This window comes from Hylaeus volcanicus, chromosome 2, assembly GCF_026283585.1.
Source record: "Hylaeus volcanicus isolate JK05 chromosome 2, UHH_iyHylVolc1.0_haploid, whole genome shotgun sequence".
Classification (NCBI taxonomy): Eukaryota; Metazoa; Arthropoda; class Insecta; order Hymenoptera; family Colletidae; genus Hylaeus; species Hylaeus volcanicus.
The window spans coordinates 5,991,832-6,019,298 of NC_071977.1; the positions used below are offsets into that span (position 1 = coordinate 5,991,832).

Genomic DNA, 27,467 nt, shown 5'->3' on the forward strand with positions numbered 1-27,467 from the left:
TTGATGTTTCCAAATAAATGTTTCATTATAAATATGTACATGAATAAATACCACACATATATATTTTAAGGTTAATATTTTAAGGGTTGATGTTTCCAAATAAATGTTTCATTATAAATATGTGCATGAACAAACATTACACAATTTATTTGGAAACATCAAACCTATCGTTTAATTGAAACTTCCATCCCCCCTCGTCAACTGGCTGACCCCACGCTTTCCTTTCTTACGCTTTCCACGGTATCGTGTAAATTGTCAAAGTCGAAACGATTTCTTCTCGGACCAGGAATTCTATTTTTGCGACTCGTATCGCCAACGCGGAATTGTCGCGAGGGTGAATGGTGGCAAGGGCTGGAAACTATCCCTGAATTCGCTCGCAGAGGGAAATGTCATGTTAGGGGGATCCGGATCGAGTAAAGAAGTTGTTGCATAGAAATCAACCTTCACCGTGGGACTTCCATTTCTTTCCTCTTCCCTGGTCTGTATCTCATAAATTGAATTAGATCTCCGCGATTCTCGTTCCTTGTTCTCCGTGCACGCTCCGAATGCTCGCGACCCGTTTCAACATCTCTCGAAAGACAAACCTGCATTCTGCGAGCATTCTTCAGCGTATGAAGCAAAGTACAACACAGATTGCGCACCGTTGTGCCCGAGAAAATTTTTACGAGTGGAGAACTCAGAGATTTATACCGGCGCTGTTACTCCTGCATTTTGTAAAACAAGCTCGATCGTCGTTTGCAAATCCTGTTGTTTTCATTCCACGAAAGACACGGATGATGATTCCTATCGGTACCGTGGCTTGTTGTCTGCGTTTACTTGAGAAATAATTACCTCTGTTATCAAATTACGAGCAGAGGTAAATAAATGTTTTCTCCCTTAAAGACTTGAATTCTCCTTTAAGCTTACAACCAGTCGTCCAAACGAACAATCAATCTTTTCACTGGAGTATAAATAAGGGAAAGATAAAAACCTTTGTCTTTCCGCAACTCGATTTATGTAAACATAAATGAAACCATTATCGAAAATTCGAGCAAATGCAAGACGCGTGGTTATAATCACCACGAATGGAGCTTTTCGATATAATAATATAGCTCGATTCGATAGGTGATTTAGCGATAACTCTGGAAGGCAAAGTGATTAAAATCCGTAATATTTTTGGGATGGCTTAATTGATGAAATACAATCAGCAGAAATTAAACAGTCGATTTATATCAAAGGCGGCACACGTAATTTGATCCGCTCCAATAACTCCCGAAGCATCGATTTCAGTGAAAATTGTTCGAGATAAATGTTCATGTATTCATTTAATTATTCGTTGTTGCGAGGTGTAGCTATTTATATACGCATAAAGCGCGTTGAAGAGAGAAATAGAGAACGAAAGAAAATAATGATTTTATATTCTTCGCAGGTGAAAATCTCCCCAAAAAATTCACTTGATCTCCGATACAACGAGATTACAGATACGTCCAATGCAAAGTATCATAATTTAGCTAGCTAGTCTACCCTTCGATTCGTTTCGTTCATCTCTTGCTCGACTCTTTTTTCCGAGTACGTTTATTTTTCCGACCTCAAATTACAAATCGCAACAAGTGCTTTTTGCGCGCCAACTGTCGGGCCCCGCTCTTAAAATTGTGGTTCTAATGATCGAGGAGGCAATAAGAAGTTTCTTTGATCTCATTTGATGCCCGCGCCTCGGCCGGGTCATAAAGATTTAGGGGTTCTTTTTTCCTCAAGCCGCGAAACGGTTACGCGCTCGGGCGCGCAGTAAAGGGATGCACTAAAAAGAACGTGTGCGGAAACGGAGGAGTTTCTTCGTTCGCAGGTGTATATCTCCTGACGCGTCTCTCTACCTGAACTTGGGAATCGTTCGTGGAAACTTACGTGCCCGTCCTTTTTATTTTCCTGCGGGCCGTTAAAGTGCAAAACACGGATTTATGCTTCCCTGACCGGCGCTCAGAGTTCACCTATCCCAAAATCGTGCTTCCGATCGACATTGAAGAAATATTTCTTCAAATTCAAACAGGGCAAATTCTTTCTTGGCTTCTTTCGCGCGCGATACTCGTTTAAACAGCGTACAACATCCTCTTCTCGCGTATAATACGTATTGCATGTGATTTGAATACTTGTGCGAGTAGCTACGATAGATATTCGTTGAAAATTATATTAAATTTAATCTGAGCGCCGAGTAATTCAACAGCGAAGAGGTGTGCGAATTGGGGCACGTCCTTTACACGTAGAACAAAGTAATAGACATCCCTGTGGAAGGGAAAATGGCAGAGGGGTGAGCGAAACAAGAGCACCACTTCGTAGAGCAGCGGAGCTTTTCATGTCAGTCGTGCGCAGTCTTCCGATCTTATCTAGGCAGCTCGTGTCGTCGGTGACGCAATAAAATGCTAAAAGGTTGTAAAATAAGACGCGACGATACCTCGATGGCCACAACGAGAAAGCGAAACGAAACGTGGTCCCTGAAATTGCTTGAAACTAATACTCGGGACTAGAGGAGCTTTACGTTACCTCGAGAGTGGATGAAACTCGCGGGGAACGCACTCCACGCGAAGTAATTTTAACTGCCTCACTAAAATCTCGGCAAGTCTCATTTGCATCCGCGACAGGTGGAACTTTGAAAGTTCTAGGGGGTGGCTAACAATCGCCAAAGTAACTTGAACGTTCTTCCGTAGGCTGGGACATACGAAATGTCCCTCCAGTTACGAGAGAGTAACAATCGTCCTTTCTCTATTCAATATTTATTATTTCCAGGTGCATATTCATCGATTCAGCCTGTATTTTTTGGCCCGCATTCAATATTTTTCGTACTTCGCTCGCCATATATTCCCGCAGTGGCTGTGGCTCCAGGCTTTGGGAAATCGTTGGCGAGTCGATTTCCCGACCACCAAACACACCGAAAGCATTGTGTTTCTACATATTTATAAGCGGCATTTTCCTGATCGGTTCTCAACGTCGATTAAAATGTATTTTTAATCACGGTTACATAACCCAAACGATTTCTGTTTAATTCTGCGGAATAACGAAGCGCCTATTTCCATTCGTCCGAGCATTCGAATGTTGCCTTTCTCGCTCGGAAACCCACTTAATCATTTTCTTTGCTTTGTCAGGCCTTTGCCAAGTGACGAAAATTAATTAATAACGCGGGATAATGGGGCGAGGGGGACGAGTGCGCGCAAAGTCACCGAGATCTCCGACGAAATTTATCTTTCTCAGTCCGTCTGTCTCGACAGCGAAAGGGTCTGAATAACATTCACGCTATTTGCAGAACCGCGTCGAGCGAAACGATATTGCGTGAGGGATATCTATCGCTTGTCAAAGTGAGAAGGGAAACAAAAATACGTGTAGTATAAACAAGCATATTAATACAACCGTTTATTTATAACTGGTACCAGCTAGCTAGATTCTTTCCGTAAACACAGTATTTAAACTAAAACGTAGTCAAACATCGTTAGCGTTGCCAAGAAAAATTTAGAGTAAAAGAATATTGAAAAATTAAAATAACAGGCTAAATAGGGAACTAGAAGCGAGTCTTGGAAAGTGCTGATGTGAAAAGGGCTGTAATTAATTCAACGAAAAATATTTAAAGTTACTCGAGTAATTTGTTTAGCTTCCGAGCGCCGGTCTAAGTCGTTTCTATCCAATATTCGCAATTTCATTGTCTTATTTTGTTGGGTGTAACGGGTGAACAAATTGAAAATAACCTACCATGACGCGGTTGTGTTTTTGACAGTTGCGTCCACTCCTACCGTTTTAATTAAATTTGGAGGCAACCACGCAGGAAGCCTTTTTAAAAAAGTTTATAGTCTTTGTCCGTTAAAATTGTGTTCCGACCGTCGAAGCAGACATCCGGTGGTACGCGAGCGTACATTGAAAGTTAATTTCGTTGAATTTGTATCCATCTAAATCTCCTTGGAATTTTCATCGTCGAAGCACGTTTAATTTCATACGATATTAAACGTAGCTCGAGCTTTAAGCTTCCAGGATGATAAGTATCCACCGACGCGTTCTTATCAGCTGCTTCTTTTCACGTGCTTTCATTAAAAATTCGATTTACCAATTTCTATCACTCCAAGTGGATAAACAAATGTTTCGAACGTTAGAAAATTATGCAAGTATAATCTTGCCACCGGCGATACATTATTTACGTTAACGCGAGTTATCGCCCATTGTGTACGAGGATAAGCAATAATTTACGGAGCATGTTATGCTGTGGTTATGCTGTTCGTTGTGGCTCGCTTTCGACAAAGGTTTCTTGTTACGTCACGCTCGTATTCTCGACTATCTACTACGACGGTATAATGATGTACGTCGAATTACAGTCGAACATGGGGTTATAACGCGAAGGGGTATAACGAAATTATGGCTGAGACGTGTAGGAAGACGTAACGATTCCCATAGTGACTTCTATAAAGGATCGTCTTCGTCGAATATATCCACAGAATATTATTAATAATCCACTTGCAATACTTCGAATCGCACGAAAAAATTCACGTAGCATCTTCGCAAGTGTGTCGATCCTCACCATAAATTTCAGATCGATACGTTGCATACTGTTCTTTAGAAAAAATTTCAAACATTGGCCACTTGTCGACTCGATGTATGAAAAATCTACCCCTAACGTTGAGCTATTGTATGTTCTTCGACACGGGCTGTTTCCGCGTAATTCCGGTTTCAGACGCGTGGGAGGGAGTGGGCGGGCAAAAAGGCTGGAGAAACGAGCGTGACGCGATATTGGGGGCTGTAGGCACTTTTGCAACGAAAAACAGTTCGCCACGGTTCGACGAGGAGATACGACTGGGCTTAGCCTCTGGCTTGATCGGGACCATTTCTCCCTTCGCGCTTTTTTCCAGACCTACCCACGCTGCCACTGGTTTTGCACAGGATTTGTAACGACGGTAGCAACGATCAATCAACGATTTAGCAGAAGGAACAAAAACAGGGTGGACTTGCGTCAGTTTTTCGTGGCTTCATCCCTTCGTTGAGGACACTAACAGGTGTCATTCATCATCAAAATTCATATTTTAGTCTTAATGGAAGCTCTATACATTTATATAATTTCGATGAATTTATATACAAATGATTTTTGGGTTTGGCTGTTGGAGCTTAAATCGTAGCTTAAAGGGTCGATATAATAATATTAATATTTCATTTTGTACGAGTACTTTTGATTACGTTTAGCACATATTCACTTCTGTCATAAACATACGAAATTCTCAGTTTAATTTCGATCGATACAATTACTTACTTGGAGATTAATCTTTATTATCGCATCGATAAACGTGGCAAAGGGTTAACGACATGGTAATTGACACGCCATAGAGAAACGTGACGCGACGACGGTTTCTATTAAATCCTACGCAAATTGCAGGACAATCGCGACCGTTCGCGTCGTCGTCCCATTCTCCTCGGGCCGTCGTAACAGCTACTTCGCGATGAAATTGGATTCCGTGCCGTTCGAGCGCAATCTCGAAAGTGTTGCAGAAGGCCAGTTCGCGATCAAAAAAGTATCAGCCGTAGCGTAAATCGATGGCCGTACGGTTCCCGCGGGAGCAATAAATTGCAAACGGGATTCCTCGCGGTTTCTTCTAGCCGCGCGCGCGTGTGTGTGTGCGCGCGCGCAAGCGTCAGAGATCGTTCCACGAAGAAAAACACAACAGAATTTGATTAGGGCCGAATCCCAAGGAGAAGCTAGAAAGACGAGTTGCGTCGTTGAAAACGAACGTTATCGAGTTATCGAGACCGCAGTTGCCACGAATCTTAATTTAAAGCGAGAACGCCGCAATTGAAATCAACTTGTGTAAACGACTCGTATTGTCTTTGAAAGCACCCTTGGCTCTTCCATGAATAATTCGCGGAGAACTCGGGATTTGGAAATATTATCAATTCGTTAAAGCGGGGAACAACTTCCAGATCATGCTGAATCTTCGAAAATAGTTTCACATCGAGTAACTAAAATTCCGTACCTTTTGCACATTTTGCTTCGGTATCCCTTTCACATTGGCAAGAGTTTATTGCGTCACACATGTTCGCGACAAAGGCCGGAATTGGTAAAAATTACCGAGTCCATATGAAATTCCACCTTTTCCATGTTCAATAGTCAAGTATACCAGCAAGTTTTTGCCAGCCGTGTGACTCGTCGTTATTCCCCATTTTCGTGAGCGTACCTTCAAAGGATTTTAGAGCATGCTGAGGTAAAAACTTAATTATTCGTCGTTGGTACGCAAAAGGTACGAAAAGTCGATACGAATGTACGGGCGCGTTATTATTGATATATATATGTGAGCGCCGAATAGATTTAATTAGAATAAAATTCTGAAGCTTCTGTTCAATTTAAAAAAAAAAAAAAATGGATATATGGAATCGACGAGACAATGCAAAATGCAACTCTTCCAGCAGCTTTTCCTTCTCGAGCGTATAAATACGTGCTGTAGAGCGGAAGTAGGGCAGGAAGAGGAGGACTTTATACGAATTCAAGACTACTTCTCCAGCCTTTGATCTTGTACAAGCTTGGCTCCCAACAAATAATATTTTAATGAAAAGCAGGAGTAGACGCGGCATCAAATGCTCCCATTGTTCCAGTACTACTCAACGGTCGATTTTCGATTAATCTCGCCATTCCATCTCATTTTCATTTCCAACTCGATTCTTTTGAGTATTATTTTTACTAACAGCAATCATGGGGAGGGGAAAGGATGGGATCGAGGACCAACCGTTTCAGACGAACGCTGCTCGCGTTCATCGGAGGAAGAACAGGGACAACAACGAAGAAAACCGAGATTGGAACCTGTTGGAGTATTTAACACGAGGGATGAGAAAGACCCGTCGCGAGGAGATTAAATTTGTCGTCTCTTGTGAGCTGCGTCAAACGAGATGCCCGCGAGGCGGTTCACCTTCCTGCGGAAGGCTACTTCCGCCACCAGTCAACGCGAAAGATCTCTTCGAGGAAGTTACACGGAGTTAGCATCGAGGAATTGCGCCTCTTCAGGGTATCGGTTTAATAAAACACGAACTACGTGTTCGGTTGACGTGTTTACGTCAAAAGCAGATGAGAGTGTTAGACGTACGATTTAGAGACGTAGCAGAAAACGGTAGTTCCTCGTTTAAGAGGTAACACTTTGAACGAATCAGGGATCTGTTTAGTCTGGGAGGGGTACTATGGGAAATACATGTGCTACTGAATGACTCGAGGAGAAAAATTAAGGTGAATCGCTCAAATTGGGGATGGTGAACGATCGAGCCTGAGGAGAAAATGTTTGCAACGTAACGAAGAAGGGAAGATGGGATGTCGAGTGTTCGATGACATCGACTCGTGTCTTTTACACTCGGATCGATGTAAGGAATTTAATATAGGATGACACTTGTCATTGTTGTAATCACGATACATAGCAGACACGGGCAAATTTTAATAAGTACGTGAAATAATTTATTTCGTTCCGTTGTTTGCAATACTTTGTCTCGTTTAACGATCAAAATCCGTCCGCCGAGGTACAAAGGTGATCGATTTGACGCGCGGTGCCGCATGGGTTGAAAGCACTATGCCCACCTATTGAGATACTACCCTCCAGTGTCGCTGGGAAATTACTTCGTCTTTGACAGACATTTTATCGAATATTATTCACGGCACTTGGAACGCACGGGAAATAAGAGACGCCTGTAATCTTGAAAATAGCAGGTTGTCCTCGGTGAAAAGTGGCCTCATATTTCACACTGCCGTTAAGATTACATGGCGCATACATCGATCGGGTTGCTGGAAATTACAGTGATTCAACGTTGGCGCGGGAAAGGTGTCGCCTCGTTCCCCTTATTACGTATTCCCTTTTCATATCGCCACTTTTTTGGCGAACTCCTCGAAACTAGGCGACTTTCCTACGCGTGTCTGGGAACGTTCCACCCTCCATCTCGTTCCTGACGAAATTCAGAGAAGCATGGAATTTAATAACGTCGAATCCGGACATTCCGTGGCTGATACGGTCGAACGAAACTTTCGATTAAATTGCACACTATTTTGTACCATTGTCCCCCTCGGGATTGTTGCATTCTTCACGGTCCGTGGATCAAATTGTATGCCGAACGTAAGCTCCTCGCAACTCTATTTTACTTATCGTTGTTGATTGTTCACGAACCCCCGTCTGGAAGGAACAACATCCAATAGTATCGACTCGTTGCAGAATGGGAGAATTTATTAACATACTCGTGAAAATCTGTATGTTCCATAAGAAGCAGTGTTGAACTAACAAAGTTTTTATATCAACACGCTTAGGCCTAAGCGATGTCTTTGAAAAAACTGTTCAGATCGCGAGCTTTCTCTATTAAATAAACGCAGCATCGTTAATTAATTCATGCACAGGTCCCCAGCGAACGAAGGAGAAATAGCAGCTACTTAAAGCTTACAAATGATCCTCGTAAACAATTTTAACGTTTCACGGTGCTGTTTTCTCATCGTCGCGGCGGCGGGAAATTTCGTTCGAGGAAAGTGGACGGTCGAGGCGTTTATGAGGTAATTAGAGAACAATGCAGAACGGTGGTCATTCGTAATAACGTTTAAAACGTATTGGAGGGAATTGTTAAATCGCGGCCAGATAATGCGCGGACACCGTAATCGCCGGTGACTGGTCGAAACGACAGTCTCGTTAACGATGCTCGTTATAACCTGGCAGCTATCGGAGCACATACGCAATCGTTTCGACTGCGACCGTTTGACCGACAGCGTGCAGTGTTCTAATGACGGAATCAATGGAGTTGATGGGGCTGATGGAAACGCGCCGTACGTAACGATCCCTGTTTTGCGGGTCGAATTCAGTGATTAAGAGTTGCGATATACTTTGCACTCGAACAATTTATTTAGAATTGAAACCTTGTAAATTAGACACTTTTTACCGATGTATCTGAAAACAGATGAGATCAATTTCTACGCGGGTATATTTTTCTACATATAGAATAAATCTCAGAAGCACTATAGCGTTCAAATATTAAAGCGAAGAACTGTATTCAAGTCGTCATAGTTTCAGAAAGTAACACTCTATTTTTAAACTGTGATAAGCCTGAACATCCGAGTTCATAGTTTCAGAAAGTAACACTCTATTTTTAAACTGTGATAAGCCTGAACATCCGATCTGTCCGTTACCGAGCATAGGTGGAAGATTAAATCTACTTCCGTCCTGCAATCCGCCGATAATGGCACAATAAGCCTGTTTAATATTGGAGCGCAGTCGCGAACATAATAGAACAAACTGTTACGTAATTTATACGATGCAAATGCTAGAAATTTATGCTGCACCCTCTCCAACGTTACCTCTTCATTACCTCATATCTGGAATAAGTAGGGAAACGGATAATAGCGCATTCTAAATAACATTTAACCAACGTTTCATAGAATAGCTTCGTTACGTTATTCTTAAAAGCAGGCGGAAAGTGTTTTGCGGAGGCTACGTTAAACCTGATGCCACCGAAGCAATATCTGTCTTACCTAGCACGAGCCTTTTCCACTTAAACTTCTGGTTAACTGCACATTTTACATTTTCGATCATCCTCGTGTTCTAGTTTAATAATTTGCACTTAAATAATTCAGCTTATTACGGCGCAGTTTAAAAACTACCTCAAACTTTTAATTATCAGTTCGGGTAAATCGAGGTTCGTATCTCGCATGCAGACCGACGCTGAACAGACTAAACTGAAAAATTCCGTTCGATCGAAGCGCATGTTGATTGTAACGGTGAATTGCTCTATGAATACGGGCAAAAAATAAAATGAAACGTTGAATGGTCCATTTTGAAATTTCTCGTTCGAAATATCTATTCAAGAGAACTGACTCGAACGCGTAAACATCTCTAATTGATGCCGTGGCATCGAGGCCTCGATTGGGCCGCGATAAACTGTGAATTTATCCCAGCTTAATTTCGTGTTTCTTCGGTGTCCATATAATTTTCGTTTCGGGAACGTTTATCTCGCGTCGCCTCGAGAATAATTACGTCAGTGGTCGCGAGGGTCGTCTTGTGAAACGAAGGAGAGCCAACATCTCACCGAGATTCCTGGGAGATATATTCGCGTCGTTGACATTATCGACTCGCCTTGATCTTCTACGAAGCCTCCAAAAATGGTATCACCAAAGCAGATTAATCAGCCAGCGTAAACATCGTCGTCCCTCTAATCGCGGCGAATGGGACACAATCGTGATTTTTCTTTTCCTCGGCTGGAGTTAATTTCGCAAACAACCAGGAATTTCGGTATCTACGCGTTGGATGTTATCTAAATATACGTGGCCGTGGAATTGGGTCGTGTTGCAATTAGAGAATCAACGTAGACGATTGCGTCGCGGTACTTTACTCGAAGGAAACACAAAAAAAAAAAAGACTTTGGGAGTAATTGAATATATAGAAAATAAAACGCGTTCCTTTTAGTCGCAGCTCAAGCATTTTGTTTCGGATGCAATCATAAGAGACGCCTGGTACAGTTTCGTCGTCCGGGCTGTAAACTTCGACACCGGTGAAATACATTACAATCTGTCGTAAAGTCGAGGCCCGTATAGCCCGAAATATATACTCGTGGCCTTATTGGAAATTTAACGGCGAATTTAAAACGTTAATGGTTCGTCGAAAGTTATCCGCGTCCGTGAGCTTGTAAAGTTGTTCTAACATCGTGCCATTAGCTTTGTAAAGCCCGTTTTATCGAGCGACGACGCTTTTTACGCGCATTGTTCGTCACTTCGATTTTCTGTAACTTCTTGTCGATTCTCGTTGGCGTTCGGATAAACGTTTATCCTGCTGACTCGTGAGCATTTCGTTAAAATGGACTCACCGCCTTCCCGTGGTTTTCACCGAGCAATGACACTTTGGAAACGATATCTAGACGACGCGGTAGCGTTTCGACGCCAAGTTCGTGAAAAATTATACAGCCACCCTGTATAACGTGGCGCTACCGCTCTTTTACAGGAGAGATGGTCCATCCTAACCTAACTTGAAACTTCTTTCATTAATATCTCATCACGTCTGCAATATTTTCTAAATTTAAACGTATTTTTCTTATGTAAATCTATACATCTGATCACATTTTTACTGGGATAGCTAATCGATTGAAGATACCGTGGTCGAGATATTCCTGGAAAGAAATCGCTACCCTTCCCTGACAACGTCAGTCGTCGCAGCTGGTGTCCTTACATTCGGAAAGCTGTTTTAAAGGAACTCACTTGTTCTTGAACGATTTCCGTGCCTGTATTTTTTCAAGCCCAGACTAATAAGCATGCGAATGTCGAAACTGTCTGGGCTCGAAAGCTGGTCCAATCAGAGTCGATTGTGAAATTGTGAAACGATGGCTGAGCGAATTACAGTCATCTATAATCACACGATTATTTCGCGCGAGCCGTTGCATTCTGGTATAATTTGATAAATACTACGAGCGTGCATCGACGGGAATGGTTGCCGATATATGAACACCGTGCTACCGCGACAGAGCACTTAGTGGCATAGGTACTGTTACATTAATCGACAATGGAAGTTGACGGCATCTGTTGCGGAATGCTTGTCATGATGTTACACGGGCAGAAGGTAACCGAAATTCCATAGTGTCAGCATCGGAACGGTTACGGTGCGTAAATAACGCCGGGGAAAAATATACAGGATTTTATATCGTAAAATGTGAACGCGGTTTCGAGGGCGATATCGTGCAGAAATATTGGGTTGTCAAGAAAATAACGTCGTTGGGTAACATTTATTTTGATCTATTTATATGTGACAAACCCTTTGGGGCAAGGAGAGATACAGTTGGAACGGAAATAGAAAGAAAATCGAAGCAGACGTGCAAGAAAGCAGAAATGAAATACGCGGAGATAAAGTTCGATAAATGTAACAAGTATGGCAGTGATCACCGAACGGTTAAATTAACGGAGAAGAACGTCGAATAAAAGTCGACGCGATACAAAATGAATCCGCGTTCGTAAATGTGCTATCGACGAAGAAATAATGTTTCTTATTTCTAAAACAACATAAATGAAATTCTATCTCGTTGCCAACGAACGATTCGATTAAACGAAGCTTTTCCGAATAGGACGATTATTACACCACGTCGAGTAGTATGAATCGTCGCATAGAGCAGGAGAAAAGTTGTTAATTTCGTAGAAATGCAATCACGGTGAGGTTGAAAATGTTCTACGTTTAAAATTCAAAGTTCGGGCCAACTCAATCAAGAATCAAGTTTAATTTAACCATCTAGATTGCGAGTTTGCATTTAATTACCGAGTTTACAGGGACAGGCGTTTACACAGTCGCAGGTGAAATACGAAGTCATCGAATATTTGGCTCGTCGCGTTTTGGTCGCAAACGACGGTTTCATTAACGATAACTGAAGCGGATAACACAATATTCGGCATAAATCCCGTGCGAGAGGAACAGAGAAATGCATCACTTTAAAGCTGCGGTATCACGAAGATTTACTTTCACCTATGCGTGCTCTCAAAACACGTGCTCTGCTTACGAGTAGTTTCCTAAAATTCAAAATTAAAATTTAATTATTCGGCGAGGAACGAATGTGACTATTTCGCTTCGCCGCATTAAAAATACGGACAACGTCGCGTCGGTATTTGAATAATTCACGTTCATTAGTTTGTCGTATAAACGAAGCAACGACTCGTTAAACTTTGAATAAGCTCTCACCAAGCAAGTTTCTTTACCTACGCGAATTTCGATTAACGCCATGCTCGACTTACGAAGAATCGCTTGGACAACAATCGTTAATGGGTGAACGTGTTTTTGCTTTTCTATGCCAACTTAATAAGTTCAAAATAATTCCTTAATTGTTCGAGCAGCCTCGACGTGAATTTTTCGAAAGCCAGTAAAGTCAGGAGTCAGCCGTCGCGTAATCGACCCTGCTGATAAGGAATAGGAACAGCCTTGGGAAGATATATGACCGAGACAAAGGACTCGTCTCTGCTCTTTTACGTTTTTTTTCCCCCATCGCGTCTCGAGCAACGCGGAGATCTCGGAAGTTCATTCTCTCTGAGCGACCATAAACAACTCCATCGCGGTCTTCTATCTTCGAGATCACCGAGATACCGTGGACGCAATACGAACCCGTAAAAAACCTTTGCCTGGCCTCTGTTTCCGCGGTTTCGATGCATCGGGACCTAGCTTTATGGGATTCCTTTGCAACTATCGATAGATACCGCAGGGAACCGTGTCCTCCTCGCTGCGTCGATATTCCTCCGACTTCAACAGTCGTTTCACGTGATTCTGCTAGGTTAGCTTATATAACGTCCTCGAGCACCGTTTCCTTCTTTATTTATTTGTTTACGTCAGAAAATCAAGTACAGGGTGACTCGCGTAAACTCGCCGTCTATTCACCCATTAATATGAAAGAAACTATGGTCGCGAAATGAAAGAAAATAAACACGGAAGGCGATACGTGAATTACCTCCTCGGTGTCGAATTATAATGAACGTTTAGGGAAATATTTAGCACCCTGTTAGCCCGAGAATAATGTACCCTGGCGAACAATGCACTTATCGGAGCGTATTGGAGTTTCGTGTAATTAAGAAAGTTTTCGGTGCAACGTGTACATCATCGCGTTCGTGTAACTTTCTTGACTGGGCAAACGTTTGCTCCGCAATTTGTCCACAGCCCGACCGATACCGCTCTCCCGATACTTTACGATCCGAGATTCGGTTGAGGTATGAAAAAACTTTCGTTAAACGTCCGAAAAACATTCGCGCCGAACGAAATTTCATACGGATCGTTTCGACTTTTTTCTTCTTACGATATTTTTGCTAGGTAGCACTCGAGTAGTCCGGAAAGAATGTAACGTGGGAGAGGTTTATATACTTTGTCGATGTGAAACCTTGACGCTATTGAAATGAAAAAATTCATTCATCGATTCATTTAAAATTCAAATTAATTCGCAAACGAGTACTCCGTAGTCTTTCTCAGCTCCTTTGCGTTCCTTAAAGCCAGGAATGAAAAATGTAGCAGGTATCTCGTATTGCGTCTAATTTCAAGTGCTTTCCGACGCTATTTTGTCCGACAGAAAAATTCATTTCTGGAATCTATTTGACCGAGAATGGGAAACATCGCGACGCCAGCGATTCCAGCCCGGGTGAAACGAATCATACGTCGTTTAATTGAATCCCGTGTCGCTGATCCGACGATTGATGCGATGGTTGGGGTAATCTGTTCGAGGAAAACGAAAGAGCGAAAACAGTTTCGCGGTCGGAATCGCAACCGCGATTTATGACAGGGAAACTCGTCGCGAGCGATGGAGCGCAACGGCTAGACTGCGGCTTTTATCCGATATGAAAAGCGTACGCCGAACGCAGGTATTCGAAACGTATGCGCTCGTGCAAAGAAAACGTTAATGTTATTATCGTCTATCACGAGCCTCCATACCTTATTATTTTCTAACTAATGGAACTCTCCGTCGACGCGACTGTTTATCATGGAATGTATCGCACATGTTTTACAAAGCGTTTTCTTTGTAGACGCGCAAATGACACTGTACTCGCCTCGTTATTACTTTTTGCAAGGTGTACGTTATCACAACGGCGTCCATATCGCGACAAATTATCCTATCGTTTCAAACAAACTTTAGAATTCTGAGGCAACGATAATTAACGCCGTATACATGAACAGGAAACGTTCATGCGTGACGTGGAAGAGGTTTATACACTTTGTCGACGTGAAAACTAGACGTTAAAAGGAATTAAAAAATTCATTCGTCGGTTCATTTGAATTCGAATAACACAAATTAATTTGCAGACGAGTTTTTCGTGGTCTTCTTCAGCTCCTTCGTGTTCCTCAAAGCCATACGACTGAAATTCTCATCAAATTTTTAGGTCAAAGTCTTACACTCCCTTGCCAGTCTATCCCGCTAATCTTCGCATACACGAAATGGATTCAAACTAATAGGATTACCATTCCAAACTAACTAGGGGTGCAATAAATCTAATCATTTCGCGAATAATCAGCCTGTTCCACAAACTCGCAGGAACTTTTCAGGTTTACCGGACCAGTGGAGCGCGTCGAAAAATCGATAAAACTCGATGAAAATTCATCATTCCGGGCGCGAAATTATTTTAATTTCGACTCGTAATCAGAACTGGAAGCCACCGGAGCCACTCGACGCCGATATGACGGGACGTTTCCACGAAAACCACCCGAATTTCGTGGGGCGTCATTTCACTAATGAAATCCCCAAAAAGGAAGAGTTCTCTCTGAATTTCGTCATTTTAATTCTCATAATAAATGAAAGACGTGAATTATCACCGACATTTTATGTTCAATCGTGTTAATAAATTCGGTGGATCTTTCTCTTACAAGAGATCTATTTACAACGATGGCATATTCCAACGAAACTTCATGCTTGATTATCCTACATCGTAATTAATTATTTCGTCGCAACGGTAAACGTCCACCGAATAGTTCAAATTCGACGTTAATTCGGCGCAGCCGGGTCCACGGTCTCGTCTGGTGGAAAGCATGGAACGAGTATTTTCCATTTCGCGAAGGGATATCGTCTTGCGGCTTAATTTTATCACTCGCCTGTTTCCAGCATCGCGTCAATGCCCCCCCCCTTCCATCCCTCCGCCGTGCCACCGTTCTCATTCTGGTTTTGTTTTCCGTCGTTCCGTTCTTCCAACTCCCCTTTTTCTCGCGAACGCGCATTCCTAGTAAAAATAAGCGAGTTCCCTGTTGGCCTGGGTTTCTGCAATCAGCAGACGGGACGTTGGCGGCGCGAGATGGAGGGAACTCGTCACGATGGTTTTGCAAAGTGCGCGACTCGGGTTCTGGATCCATGCGCGCCCCGCCAATGGGTTGTCCGTAGAGAAAACCGAGCAAGAAACGAGTAGGTGACAGGACGAGCTTGCTGACAGCCAGGACAACCGCTGTAGACAGTGAGAACCGGCCCCTTTAAATCGATCGCGTCCCTTCGGGATCCAGACGTTCGCCTGACATCCTCGGCGATCGGTAATTGTGCATCGAGAATCTCTTCTCGAGAGTTGTCGAGAATTTTTCACGAATTTCCGTTCCCGTTTCTCGAGGAAATAACCGAAACGGAAAAATATTTCGAGAAACAGAATTTCCGTCCCTCCACTCTGCGGGATTAACACACGAGCAGTAGCGACCTTTTGACGTGGAGTTCCGAAGATGGTTTATTTACGAAGAAAAATTTGCTTTTGTACGGTCTACTTTGATCTGACGCTTGTTTAACACGTTGCTCGCTATGTTACACAGAAATGAGTGATAGAACTTTTAATCCTTTGACCTACGATTTACTGTAAGATCGTGGGTGTCATAATTACGTATGAAATTCCTTGCGTCCTTTCATGTGACGTGCCTGACTCGTGTTTTTCATCTTCGACTCAAATTCTGTACCACGGGTCTCGCGCGTTAATTAAACGATTAAAAAAATTAATTCCAAGAGTGAGATAATAATGAAAATAAATCTGGATAGAATTCGTGAATTTAGCGACGTTAGAAAATTAAATGTTACGACAAAATGATCAAAATGATCAAAATGATCAAAACTTCGCAGAAATTTTCTCGAGTTTTGGCAGCGAACGTGTTAATACAGAGGAGTTGGAATAGGAACAATTTTGTTTTCAATACGAGAAGCTTCTTCCTCTCATCAGACCGCCAATCAGCGTCACTCGAGAACATACTATAATAGGTAGCGTTTGTCGAAGGGACACGTATCGACGAATCCACATAGCAGTTCCAAGACGCGGCTAACGTGCACCAAGAAATGCCTCGATGAACTTTTAATTAAAATTCCCTGCAACAGAAGTCACAAGTTTCGTTCAGAGGAAAATTAAAATTGCTCGCGAAGCAGGGTGTAATTTTATATCGTTAACTCTCCGGCTTATTTACTATCATATTTTCCAGGACGCGACGTCCCACGAGTGCCAGTTTTCTCAGCGAACGCTTCATCGTGCAGCCTTACGTCACGAAACGAGATTCATTGCTATAGTCCGTTCACTTTGGATTTGGCTGGAGAAAAATTCTTCTAAAGCCCGTTTACATATACATTTCCTAAGTCGTTGCAAATAATTTTATAATTCTGTTGTTATTATTGGATTACGTATAGAAGTATCGTAGGGATAATTGCCATCCCTACAGGTGTAGATTTCATAGATATCTAAAAAAAAAACTGCTGCTTCCATCGTATATTTACGGTGTAGAATTAAAAAATTTCACCGGAACTGAACATCGACTGTTTACTGATTTCCCAGGTGGGAAAACGTCTTGTTTCTCATATTTTCTTCTCGTTCTAGAAGCATTCGCCTACAAGGTCCGATGAGCATTTTTAGATTATCCCATTCCATTGAAAAGTTCTTCGTTTTCGATACGAGGAGCGTGGTTTGTGTTCACCGTGCGTCGTTTAGTGTTAAATGGGGCGCGTGTGATTCTTTTCGGGCGCGTGCGTGACACGTGTCACGGTAGCTGGTAAAAAAGGAACAGGTGACGTGACGCTGGGCGTCCACGGCTGACGAATTGCCATAGTCACCGTACAGGCGCCTGTTTAATTCGATACCAGTCGTGTTGCGTCGTGTTTTGGCTAGGCAACTGTCTTTCGTTATGCTCCACGAGAGCGCTTCCCAAACTTCCAACGTTCCACGAAAGATCACGATTAATATTCAAGAAGACAACATTGTTATAGTATGCTTGTAGTAAGTTATTAATAATAATCAAACAGATCGAGTACATAATGAATTCTATGCATCGTTGCCTCCACATCTGTTAACGAAGATCTACGAGGAAATAACCACATAGAATAATTGTTTCTTTTTTTTATTAAATAATAGTTTATCCAGTATTTCTATAACCGTTCTCGAGCGGAGTATGACCCGAACTTCCGACAGATTTCATCGTTTCCGTTTCGCTCTCGTCTCTAAAGGCGCAACCCGTTTTACCCGTTTTCCATTTTTAAACGCAAACAGCCGGCAAAGAATGCAAGTGTTCCGTAAATATATTACGAGACGAGCGGTTCCGCGACTGGGAAAGTTTTGGGAAACGTCGCTCTACGCGTTTAATAATCGGTCAACGGTGATCCTCTTTCGACACATCGCGCATCGCTGGGAATAAAGCGACGGAGATAAACGATTTCCGAACGTCAAAGACAGAGCGATCTCCGCTGGAACTTAACCATTCATAAATTTCACTTTAACGCTCGTCGAGGATAGCTCGACAAGCATCGGAAATACCTGCTGAGCGAGATTCGATTGGCTGAAATCGAATTGCACGGGATCTATGAGAGCGTTTCAACCGAGCAAGGAATAAACACGAGACGAGTAAACGCGTCGAGTCGAGAAACCTAAACATTTTTAAATCTGATTCTTCGAGCGAGTTTCATGCTGGAATATTTTCCATTTATTTTCTATACAATCATCGTAAAGACTAAATTGTTACTATTTTGGAAGCTAATTTATGACCCGACGTTTAGCATGCTCGCTGCCACGCAGTCTAGTTCATCACACAGATTATGTGACATTAGAAAACACGATCCAGAACATAACGCGAGCACTACGAATTCTTAAAAACAGTAGAGTCAAAAAAAGCACAGAGTTTATTATTTTTCCAACCGTGACTCGTATAATCGTCATAAAAACGTTATTTAATTGTTAACGTACGTTAGGTTTTTTACTGTGTCTTCTCGAGGAGATATATTACGTAACACCAGCAAAAAAATAAATTAACGCTACGTATTCATTATTTATATTTTTGCAACGCCTCAAAAGTCTTTCCAAGTATCACAGTCGCGTAAAGCACAGGACCAGACTATTATTAAATTGTAAAGTTGGGCGATCTCGGTTCGTTCGATCGCGTTCGATTCGTTGGAACGCGGCGGCCACTTTGAAATATCGCCTTTTTATCCTGAATAACGGGAGATGTTTGCAAGAAAATTTATGTTGGCCGAGATCGCGACGAAATGAAAGAAACCTTACGTGGTCGTAAGGAGAACGCAGATCCCACGTTATCACAGTTTTCCATTATGTTTCTCCGTGCTGTACCATAAATACGTTCCTTCAGGGGTGTTTAAACTTTCTTTCGACGCAGCCACCCCCTGGATTGCACTGGAAGCAATAAAAGAAAAGAAATATCGCTACGAAACCTCACCTGTATTTATTCCAAGTAAACAGCGACGCCTTTCACCCGGCCAGTTACAAAACAATCAAAGTGGAGTGAGACATTTAAAAACGATTCGTTTCATTTTGGCGCTGCTTACTTCAATAGCGTTCATACGTTTATTCTCCTATCCAGAAATTATTTGTATTATTCCGATGTCATTATTAATACGATATCGGTTGCAAGAAACATTAGAAAAATGCATCGGACCCGTCACCAGCGGAATGAAAACGTTGACGCAAAAACTGTCCCGTTCGACCGTTCCCCCCACGATTGATGCGCTTAGAGATCTCGATTTCGATTCGTGAAACTGTATCCTCGAACGTATGAAATATCAATGCGTTAGCGCAATTCCAATTCGTTTCCTATACACGTTGCTATCTGATTTCGAAAAGGTTGAAACTGCGTGCGATTTTGCGCGCAATATTTCCCGCACGCTCGTTATAAAACCGGCAAACAAATTTTATTTAATATTATTCCCGTCGCAGCTCCGAATGGATGATTCCTGGTTATCGCGGGCACTGTTTACGTTCCCAGCTGCTCTCCGTTACTGACGCATAGTTGCATCGCGTTCCATTAATTGATGGACAAACGTTGGGGATCAATTCCTATAGACCGATCCAATTACGAAGGGAAACGCGCTGTGTTACCTGACAGCGGCCAGGTGATTCGAGACATCGACGAACCGCGCTCTGCCATGTTCTCGTCGAATGTTTCCAAGGACATAATTGGGCCCCCTCGATTGACGAGTGGCGTGACTCCAGAATTACGAAAAATGAGTCCACGGACGTTACAAGAATACTCGCTTTAGTCGCCAGTTTAACGTGGATAAATTTCATTATTTCTCGAACTTCGCCTCCCTCCAATTCTTTTAATGGATTCTTTTAAAGGAAAACTTTTAATGGATTCCTTCGACTAGAACTCGATCGCTGTTTCTTCGACGGGTATCCGAGATGCTTCGTAAAAATTCTTTTGAAACTTCCAACGTTATTTATCATAAGTTTCTTTTCGCCTGCATATAATGAGATACTCTTGTCCTTGCATTTTTGTTTTTAATACGATAAATACAGTCAACACCTTAGCTTACGATGTCGTGTCAGAAACGTGAATGTCTCAACGCGCGTGACCGACCCTGTTATCGTTTATGACACGCATTATTGGAAAGTAAATCGTAAGGCAAATGGTTAAAGAAACAAGGAAAATATACAAGAAGTATGGTAACTTTTGCGATTCGTCAAAGACTCATCGAAATCAGCGCGTGGCGGTTTCATGCGCGAATCGTGAAACGACCGAACGTTTTGTTAGCGACCACCCCCAGCTTCCCTTTGGCTCCCATCGTGCACAGGACACGCGAAAGATTCATTCGTATGCGACTCGTCGGCTTCCTCGCTTGTTCAACGTCACGTCGAAACGCCAAACCGTTGAACGAAATAATTTCCGGAGTTATTCCCTCTCTGACAACCGGGGAATTGTGTAGAGGATCAGGCGCGATTAACGATTCGTCTGTTTTAAGACTCCGCGAACTTCTCGCCGAAATATCAGACGTTAAGGATTTATACGGCGAGTTGAAGGTGACGTAGCGGGCGGATGGGATTTTTCGCAGTTTTATCGCGAAGAATTATCACCTCTTACCCCCGCGCTCACGCTCCATAGCTTTCTCCGATTCTCCAAGTTCGTCGAAGAGAGTCGAAAGTGGCTTTCGAAAGGAAACATCGAGCTCAGAAATCTATTCATCCCGTTCTTTGTGAAGAGGTAGAAGGTTTATCCCCTATCCCTGGCCCTTCTCTTGTGTTCAGATTTTCCGGTGCTCTTCACCTTTTAAGCGAATATGCCATAACATCGCGTGTATCGCGGACAGATGTTGAAACACGGGGGAAAAGCAGCTTAAAGGTACATCTTAGTACATTTACGTAGACATTCTTTTCATTCCCAAGTTTTGGGTTGTGTGGCTCGGTATCTTTTATTTTTACCTCATACTTTTCAAATTTTCCCAATTATTTAGTAAGAGTTTTAAACGTCAAACGTTTTGAAGGGACGTCATTTGAGCATGGCTAAAACAACTACAATTTAAATTACAATTTAAATAGCAAATGGTAGCTAAATTTTTCAGATACAGTCGTCACGTGAAATACTAGCTTGTCTCCACGAGGGATATAGTGGTCAGAGAGAGAGAGAGAGAGAGAGAGAGAGAGTTGACTGGTTAAACTCACCTCGTAAAAGTAGAACGAGTCGATCTCGGCCGTCGGCGTCGCGTTTACGTCGAGCAGGGTGGCGTTGAAATCCGGAAGGAGATCCTCGGTTCGATTCCCGCAGCACTGTTCGTCCAGGTTGGTTCGGTTCGGTTCGGTTGTTCCCCATTCCTCCTTGTCTCCTTCCGCGGACATGTCGTCCACAAAAGCGTCTCAGCACTGTCGTCCACTCGTCTCGAACGCAGCCCCGCCGAATCAAGTTCTCACACGAGTGTTCGCACACCTCATCGCGTAAAATACATCGTCTTCGAGATGAAAACCGGCGGCTAAGCGTCGGACGACTTCATGTTGTCCTCGATTTCTCGTTTGTTTTCTCACCACTTCCGGTTACAGTCGACGCGGGGGATCTTGACGCATCGTTTTGCCACCTCCGAGTCTCGATCTGCGCGAGTGTATTAGCAATTTTATTCGAGGCTGAAGGACCAAGCTGATAAAGTTTCAAGGATCCTTTTGGGGGTGACTTGAATGATCAGCGAGAACAGATCGCGTGATTTCTTAGCTCTTCGTGACTAACGAACAGAGAAATGATCGTTCATGTATCGTTTAATAGAGATTTAGGAATTTAGAAATTATCAGTTTACGCCATTGACCTCTGATACTTCCGTAAGAATTTAAGATGTTTCGAAACGTTCAACACGAATCATTACTTTCGATACAGTTTATAATCCAGACTGTGCAGAATTATGAAGACGTTCGACTGAAAAGTCCCGTACAGCATGGTTTAAGATCTTCCAACTTTCTATCCCCGATTCGAAACATCTTAAAATGCTTTTAGTTTTATTCAATCCGAGTCCCAGCATCTTTCGCATCGAGAGAGAACGAAGAGAATTCTTAATAAGAACGTAATATGAAATAATTCGCTGTTACGAAGGAGATCCTTAAGTATGCGTTTCGACAGGAGTTACTTTGACTGTGTGAATTAGTAAAGCTAAGCAGGATACTGGAGTGTAATGGCATTTAGAACTTCAAAGGCGACGTTTCCATAATGATAATCTGTAAAATTGAAGAAGGAATGGTATCGTCCATTCTTTTATTACGCCGTCACAGTACAGACAACAAACCGGGAAACCTTGCTGAGATTCTATTGAAAGCATCGAATGGAAATATCGTTGGATTTGGCAACGAGGGACGAGGATTTCAATCAGTGTGTAATCAAAATATTCACTGAAAACTTTGATCCTCGATACTGTTGACAATCGGACGTGAAACGACACGATTTTACTAAAATTCAAATTTTCCATTAAATTCGAAGTTTCAATGAAACTCTTCCAAAACCAAATAAAAATATGTGTAACTCCTACAGTTTATCGTTAGAAATATTTAGACCAACGATTCTTCTTTGAAGTGGATTATTTTACAACATACTTCGTTAGTCAATCACTTTTTTCCGATTCATAATTGTCTTCCGTTTTCTCGTTCGTGTATACATTAATTATACATTGCGCAAAATTATAATGCGCGACAATGATCGAAAATTATACAATTAGTAATGTGCACTACTTATACGAAATCATGCAATTAATAAAATACATATTCATTTAGGTAATTATGCGTTGCTTAATTAAACTTGAAAGTTGTAACGTTTATATAGCTTTCGATAAAAAACCTTGGAAAAGAAAGGAAAATGAATTTTGATAATTCGTTGCGCGATAATGGGCGAGAGCATTACTCGGGTATCCTGTCTGTCCATTACTGGCTATTTCTACTTGTGCTAGAGTTGATAAACTTCGATCGTGGTACAGCATCGTTCGTTTCGAGTGTCTCTGACTAGATAGAAGCTAGTATAATTGACGTAACAGATACCGCACCGTGTCACCGTTAATATTTACAAACAAACGCAAGTAGAAATAACGAGTATTAGTCTGACGCATTAGACGAGGCGTGGTCAAGTGCGCGCCCATCAAGAAATAAAGAAATTTCATTTTGAAAAAAACTAATTTTAATTGGATTCAGTTTATGTAACTCAATACTATTATCTGAAAATGTTATTACACAATTTCAAAAGGAATCTTTTATTATTATTTTAGTGGCAATACTTTAAAGATGAAGTTCCAAAAATATGAAACGTAGTTACAAGTTTAAGAGACAATTTTATTTTACTTTAGTGAAATCTTTAGGAAACTTTAATTCTAATTTAACCGATATTTTCCTTTTGTTTAAGGCGACCGCGGGGAGACGAAGCTTGAAAAGCCCACGCACTAGAGAATTGACGCGTCATTGGGTCGAAAGAATCGATTCCGATGAACGGACGAGGCTGCCAATTACCGAACAATCAAACTTTTCGCTCTGGACACTGATAATCGGACGTCGACGGAGCTTAGACAAGGTATCGTGACGATGCGATTGAGGGTATGTAACAATGTTGACGGCTAGACGCGCAGAAAACGTAAGGACGTGACCAGTTGCAAATGGAACTCGTAAAAATCAGGATTTGCGGAAAAGGAGAACCCGTTCCACCAGGAATAACGTTTCCTCGGTACGTGGCAGAGTTTCGTTATAGCGGCTCTATATTTCTCGTACCTTTGTGAAATATCCGAGAAGTAGATGCGCGTGGACAGAGAACGGAGACACTCGGTGACGTATTTCTAAGGATAATCTCGAAACTAAAGATCGAAATTTAACGGGAGCTTAATTGCTAGAAAATTCTTTTACTCTTCTAGCATGGGACGATATATATATATATATATATATACTTTTTTATTTTAACCTCAGAAATATAAAATTCAACGAACAAAGGTTGAGCAAAGATTTAAAGAATTAAATTCATGTCTCGCTTATGTCGCGCGAATCTTTGTCGTAGAATGAAATATTAATTATGGTCTGCGTATCTTTGTTCGGAGATGACAGGGATTTAACATGTTACGATTACTAAAAATCGGTTCGTTATTATCACGGAACGTTTCAATCGCATCAATAGATAAACGTACGATTTGTACTTTATATTTTCAGGGTGCAAATACGCGTTCGAAATATTAACCCTTTGAGCTCGCGTGCAGTAACAGTGATGGGTATTAAGGTTCATCTGAAATCTCGAATGCCGTCAATATTACACTCTATTTAATAGTCAATAACCAAATAAATTCTCATTAAAATATTGTATTAGCAAGTCCTCTTTCCACTCCCTTTTCCGCGTATCGTTATAAAATGAATTCCAATTACGAAAGCCTTGAATACGTTAGTTCAGCCTCGTGTTCGTTATCTCTTTTATTTTTTGAATCCAAGCTAAGTATCCCAGACAAGTTACCGCTTGGATTATCATCACTTTGAAATTAATGTACAGTATTAAATTTGTATTTTCCCCTAATTATCGCAATACGCAGCGTAAACTCCGTCATCCGAACCACCGTGGTTCGAGCGTCCTATTGTTCGAAATATATTTCTCCAGCGGTCCGAACTATACTGTCATTATCGCGAATTAGTATTAAACTCTGGGATTGACGGGCACGCAAGCAATAACGGGGTCAAAGTGGAACCGCGTGTCGCCGACTATAGAATCAGGAACGCGAGATAATTGAAAGTTCATAGCCGTTGTAATGGATTTTGAGTAGTGGCCAAAATCAGATCGACTGATTGTTATCCAACAGTCGAGGAGAGAAAGGAATCGGAACGCGGAAAATGAACTGGATCAGACAGATCCGTTGGAAAACGAACCTCGACAAAGAAGATCGAGCGAAACGTTTCCAGGTATTATTTCCCATTTCTATTTCTAAGCTGCCTTTTCGCGTCTCCTATTTGGAAGCTTAATTCATGGTTCTGTCACACATTTCCCCATTGCTCTCTTTGCGAGTCCATCGCGTTCAATTCCTGTTGGATTTACTATCCCGATCGATCGATACGCGATAGATTCTTCGTCAACGAAAGCACCCTTCCTCCATTCGCGAAACGCTTTCGACACACAATGAATGAATTATTTCCGTCGAGTTAAACGCGAGGAATAAGAGAATTAAGAACGCAGGAGATTTCTGATTTCAATTTTTTGGACAGGAAATCTCTTTGAATTAAGCCAATACAGTTCAGTTCGAGGAAGTGGAAATACTGCTCGATAGTAAATATGCGAATATTTTCTTTGCTGCTAGAAAAACTTATCGATCCATTGTCTAACTGATAAGCAGATGAGTAGTAATGCTTGTTAGAATGACACTCAGGGCATTATTTATCTTCTCAAAGGTCGTCTTGACGAACTAAACGGAGCTTAATATTTAAGCTCGACGACTCGAAACGAACGATGCGTTTCTTCCAATCGCAAGAAGCACCGACACGTCGACGATCACTCCCCGTCACGCAACAGGTTACGGTCTTATACCTTTTCGACGACTGGATCTATTTCGAGAGGACTGTATCGACGTAACCATATTGCATTTCCTATTTAGTGGATTGAATTCGGTTCGGATTCGAGTAGAAACTATTTCGACAGTACACGTTCTACACGTCGGGCTACTTTCGTCACGATGGAGAACTTCCAACTCACAGCAACATCGAGAACGAACCTCTGTAATCCAAGAAACCGTAGATTCGAGTTTCTTGATTTCTGTTTGCTTAGCGTTAAGTGTATTCGTCGAACACTGTCGTCGATGTTGAGACTACTCTGTTTTTTATTTTTATTCGAAATGTCAGGTTTCTCCAAATAACATTGTATATTAAAGCATCCTTAACTGCACAATGTAATTATATTATTACACAATAGAGTATCCTTCGAAATATCTTGTCTGTAGGTTCGTCGATCTGACACGACAGAAGACACTTGGAAATTAAGTCACTGTCACTCGTATCACACAATCGTTAAATCACAGTGACTTTTAAATATCATCGACTTCGACTTGTGGATTGTTCGAAAATTAACTTAAATGTAGTCATTCCAAGCCTCTTCATCTTTAATCTTTCCAGGTCTTCGTTTTATTATGAAATTATTAAAAGAGACCAGAACGGGTCGAAAACGTTTGTATTGTATTAAAATCCACTGCCGATGAATCAATCAAAGAGTTGACTCGTAGGATCATTGCTAACAAAGGTATACCCTGTGTCAATTAACCTCTAAATTCATGCTATCCATTTAGGAAAAAGAAATTCTTTTCATAAAGTACAAATATTTATCGACAGGCAAAATGTACAGATATCAATCTTTTAAAGTCACCGATTGAGGGAGCACACCCTGACACTGAACTACCGAATTGTCAACCTAATTTTTTTTGTCAACCCTTGCCCAGAGAATTCTTTTCAAATTATACTCGTTAATTTAATCACTGGCAGAGAGATATTCCCAAGACATGGCAATATTCCAAAAATAAACATAAAAAGAAAGCGAAATGAAACCACACGACAAGCTATTCGTTATGCAAGCGTGAACTATCGTGGAAAACACGAGGAAGTGGTCACGGGTGGCTTGTTCACCTTCGACGAGAATCCTCGTGTCGATTTTTAAATTCGGTACATAATTCAGTTGTTCTTTCGAATCGCGCCGTTTTCGTCCGTTTATGCAAATGTCGATTGGCTGAATGGGAGCAGGGTGTCGCCGAGGCGTGACAGGACCGAAGGGATTTCGAGATAAAAGTAGAGGAGGATCGGAAAACGTGATCAGAACGAACGAGAACGTACTTGCTCGTACGACGCGCCGAACGCGACTGCGGTACTGCCGAACAAACTCGCGGCGATTCCGCTTTCTTACTTACACTTCCGCGATCGCTGGAGCGCGCGTGCAGGAGCTTCGCGAGCCCTGTACGCATGTGCGAAGAAGATCCTGGTCGAAACGTGGACGAGCGTCTCTTGGAGTACTCGTCCACGTCGGGTGTGTATTGCACTAGTGTTGTTCCGCAAGCTTCTTTGGCTCGTTACCTCTTTCTGAGATTTATTTCTCGCCCTTCCCACACCTCGGTACTGATGGTCAAAACAATGGTGCACCGGTCTTTTCATTTACGTGGAGGACATTGTACAAGGAAACGCGTGATACGTAAAAGATACTGGAAAAGATGTTAACGCGAAACATGGAGAAAGATGGAACATGGTGTAAGCTGACTGAGCTTTGCCCGAACGATAGTTAATTTTGATATCAGTGTCGAAGAGCTTGTAGAAACTCGTGTGCATCAACTCAGCTCATGTCGAGTGCAATAAG

At 42.0% G+C, this 27,467-nt stretch overlaps 1 protein-coding gene across 6 annotated transcripts in view; it reads right to left on the reverse strand.

Moving 5' to 3' along the window:
* The window catches only part of LOC128872814 (cardioacceleratory peptide receptor), a 52,356-nt gene extending 25,409 nt beyond the window's left edge, over positions 1-26,947 (reverse strand). For 2 of the 6 annotated variants that reach the window (XM_054115875.1, XM_054115881.1), the window contains exons 1-2: positions 26,750-26,947; positions 21,323-21,870 (exon numbers count right to left, since the gene is read on the reverse strand). In XM_054115875.1, the coding sequence (XP_053971850.1) occupies positions 21,323-21,496 (174 nt within the window). In that variant the 5' untranslated portion in view covers positions 21,497-21,870; positions 26,750-26,947. Of the gene's footprint in view, positions 1-21,322; positions 22,574-25,664; positions 25,697-25,848; positions 26,725-26,749 lie in introns of those variants that run through there. The other 4 variants (XM_054115877.1, XM_054115878.1, XM_054115880.1 and 1 more) reach the window with 4 other exon arrangements.
* Positions 26,948-27,467: the final 520 nt, after the last annotated feature.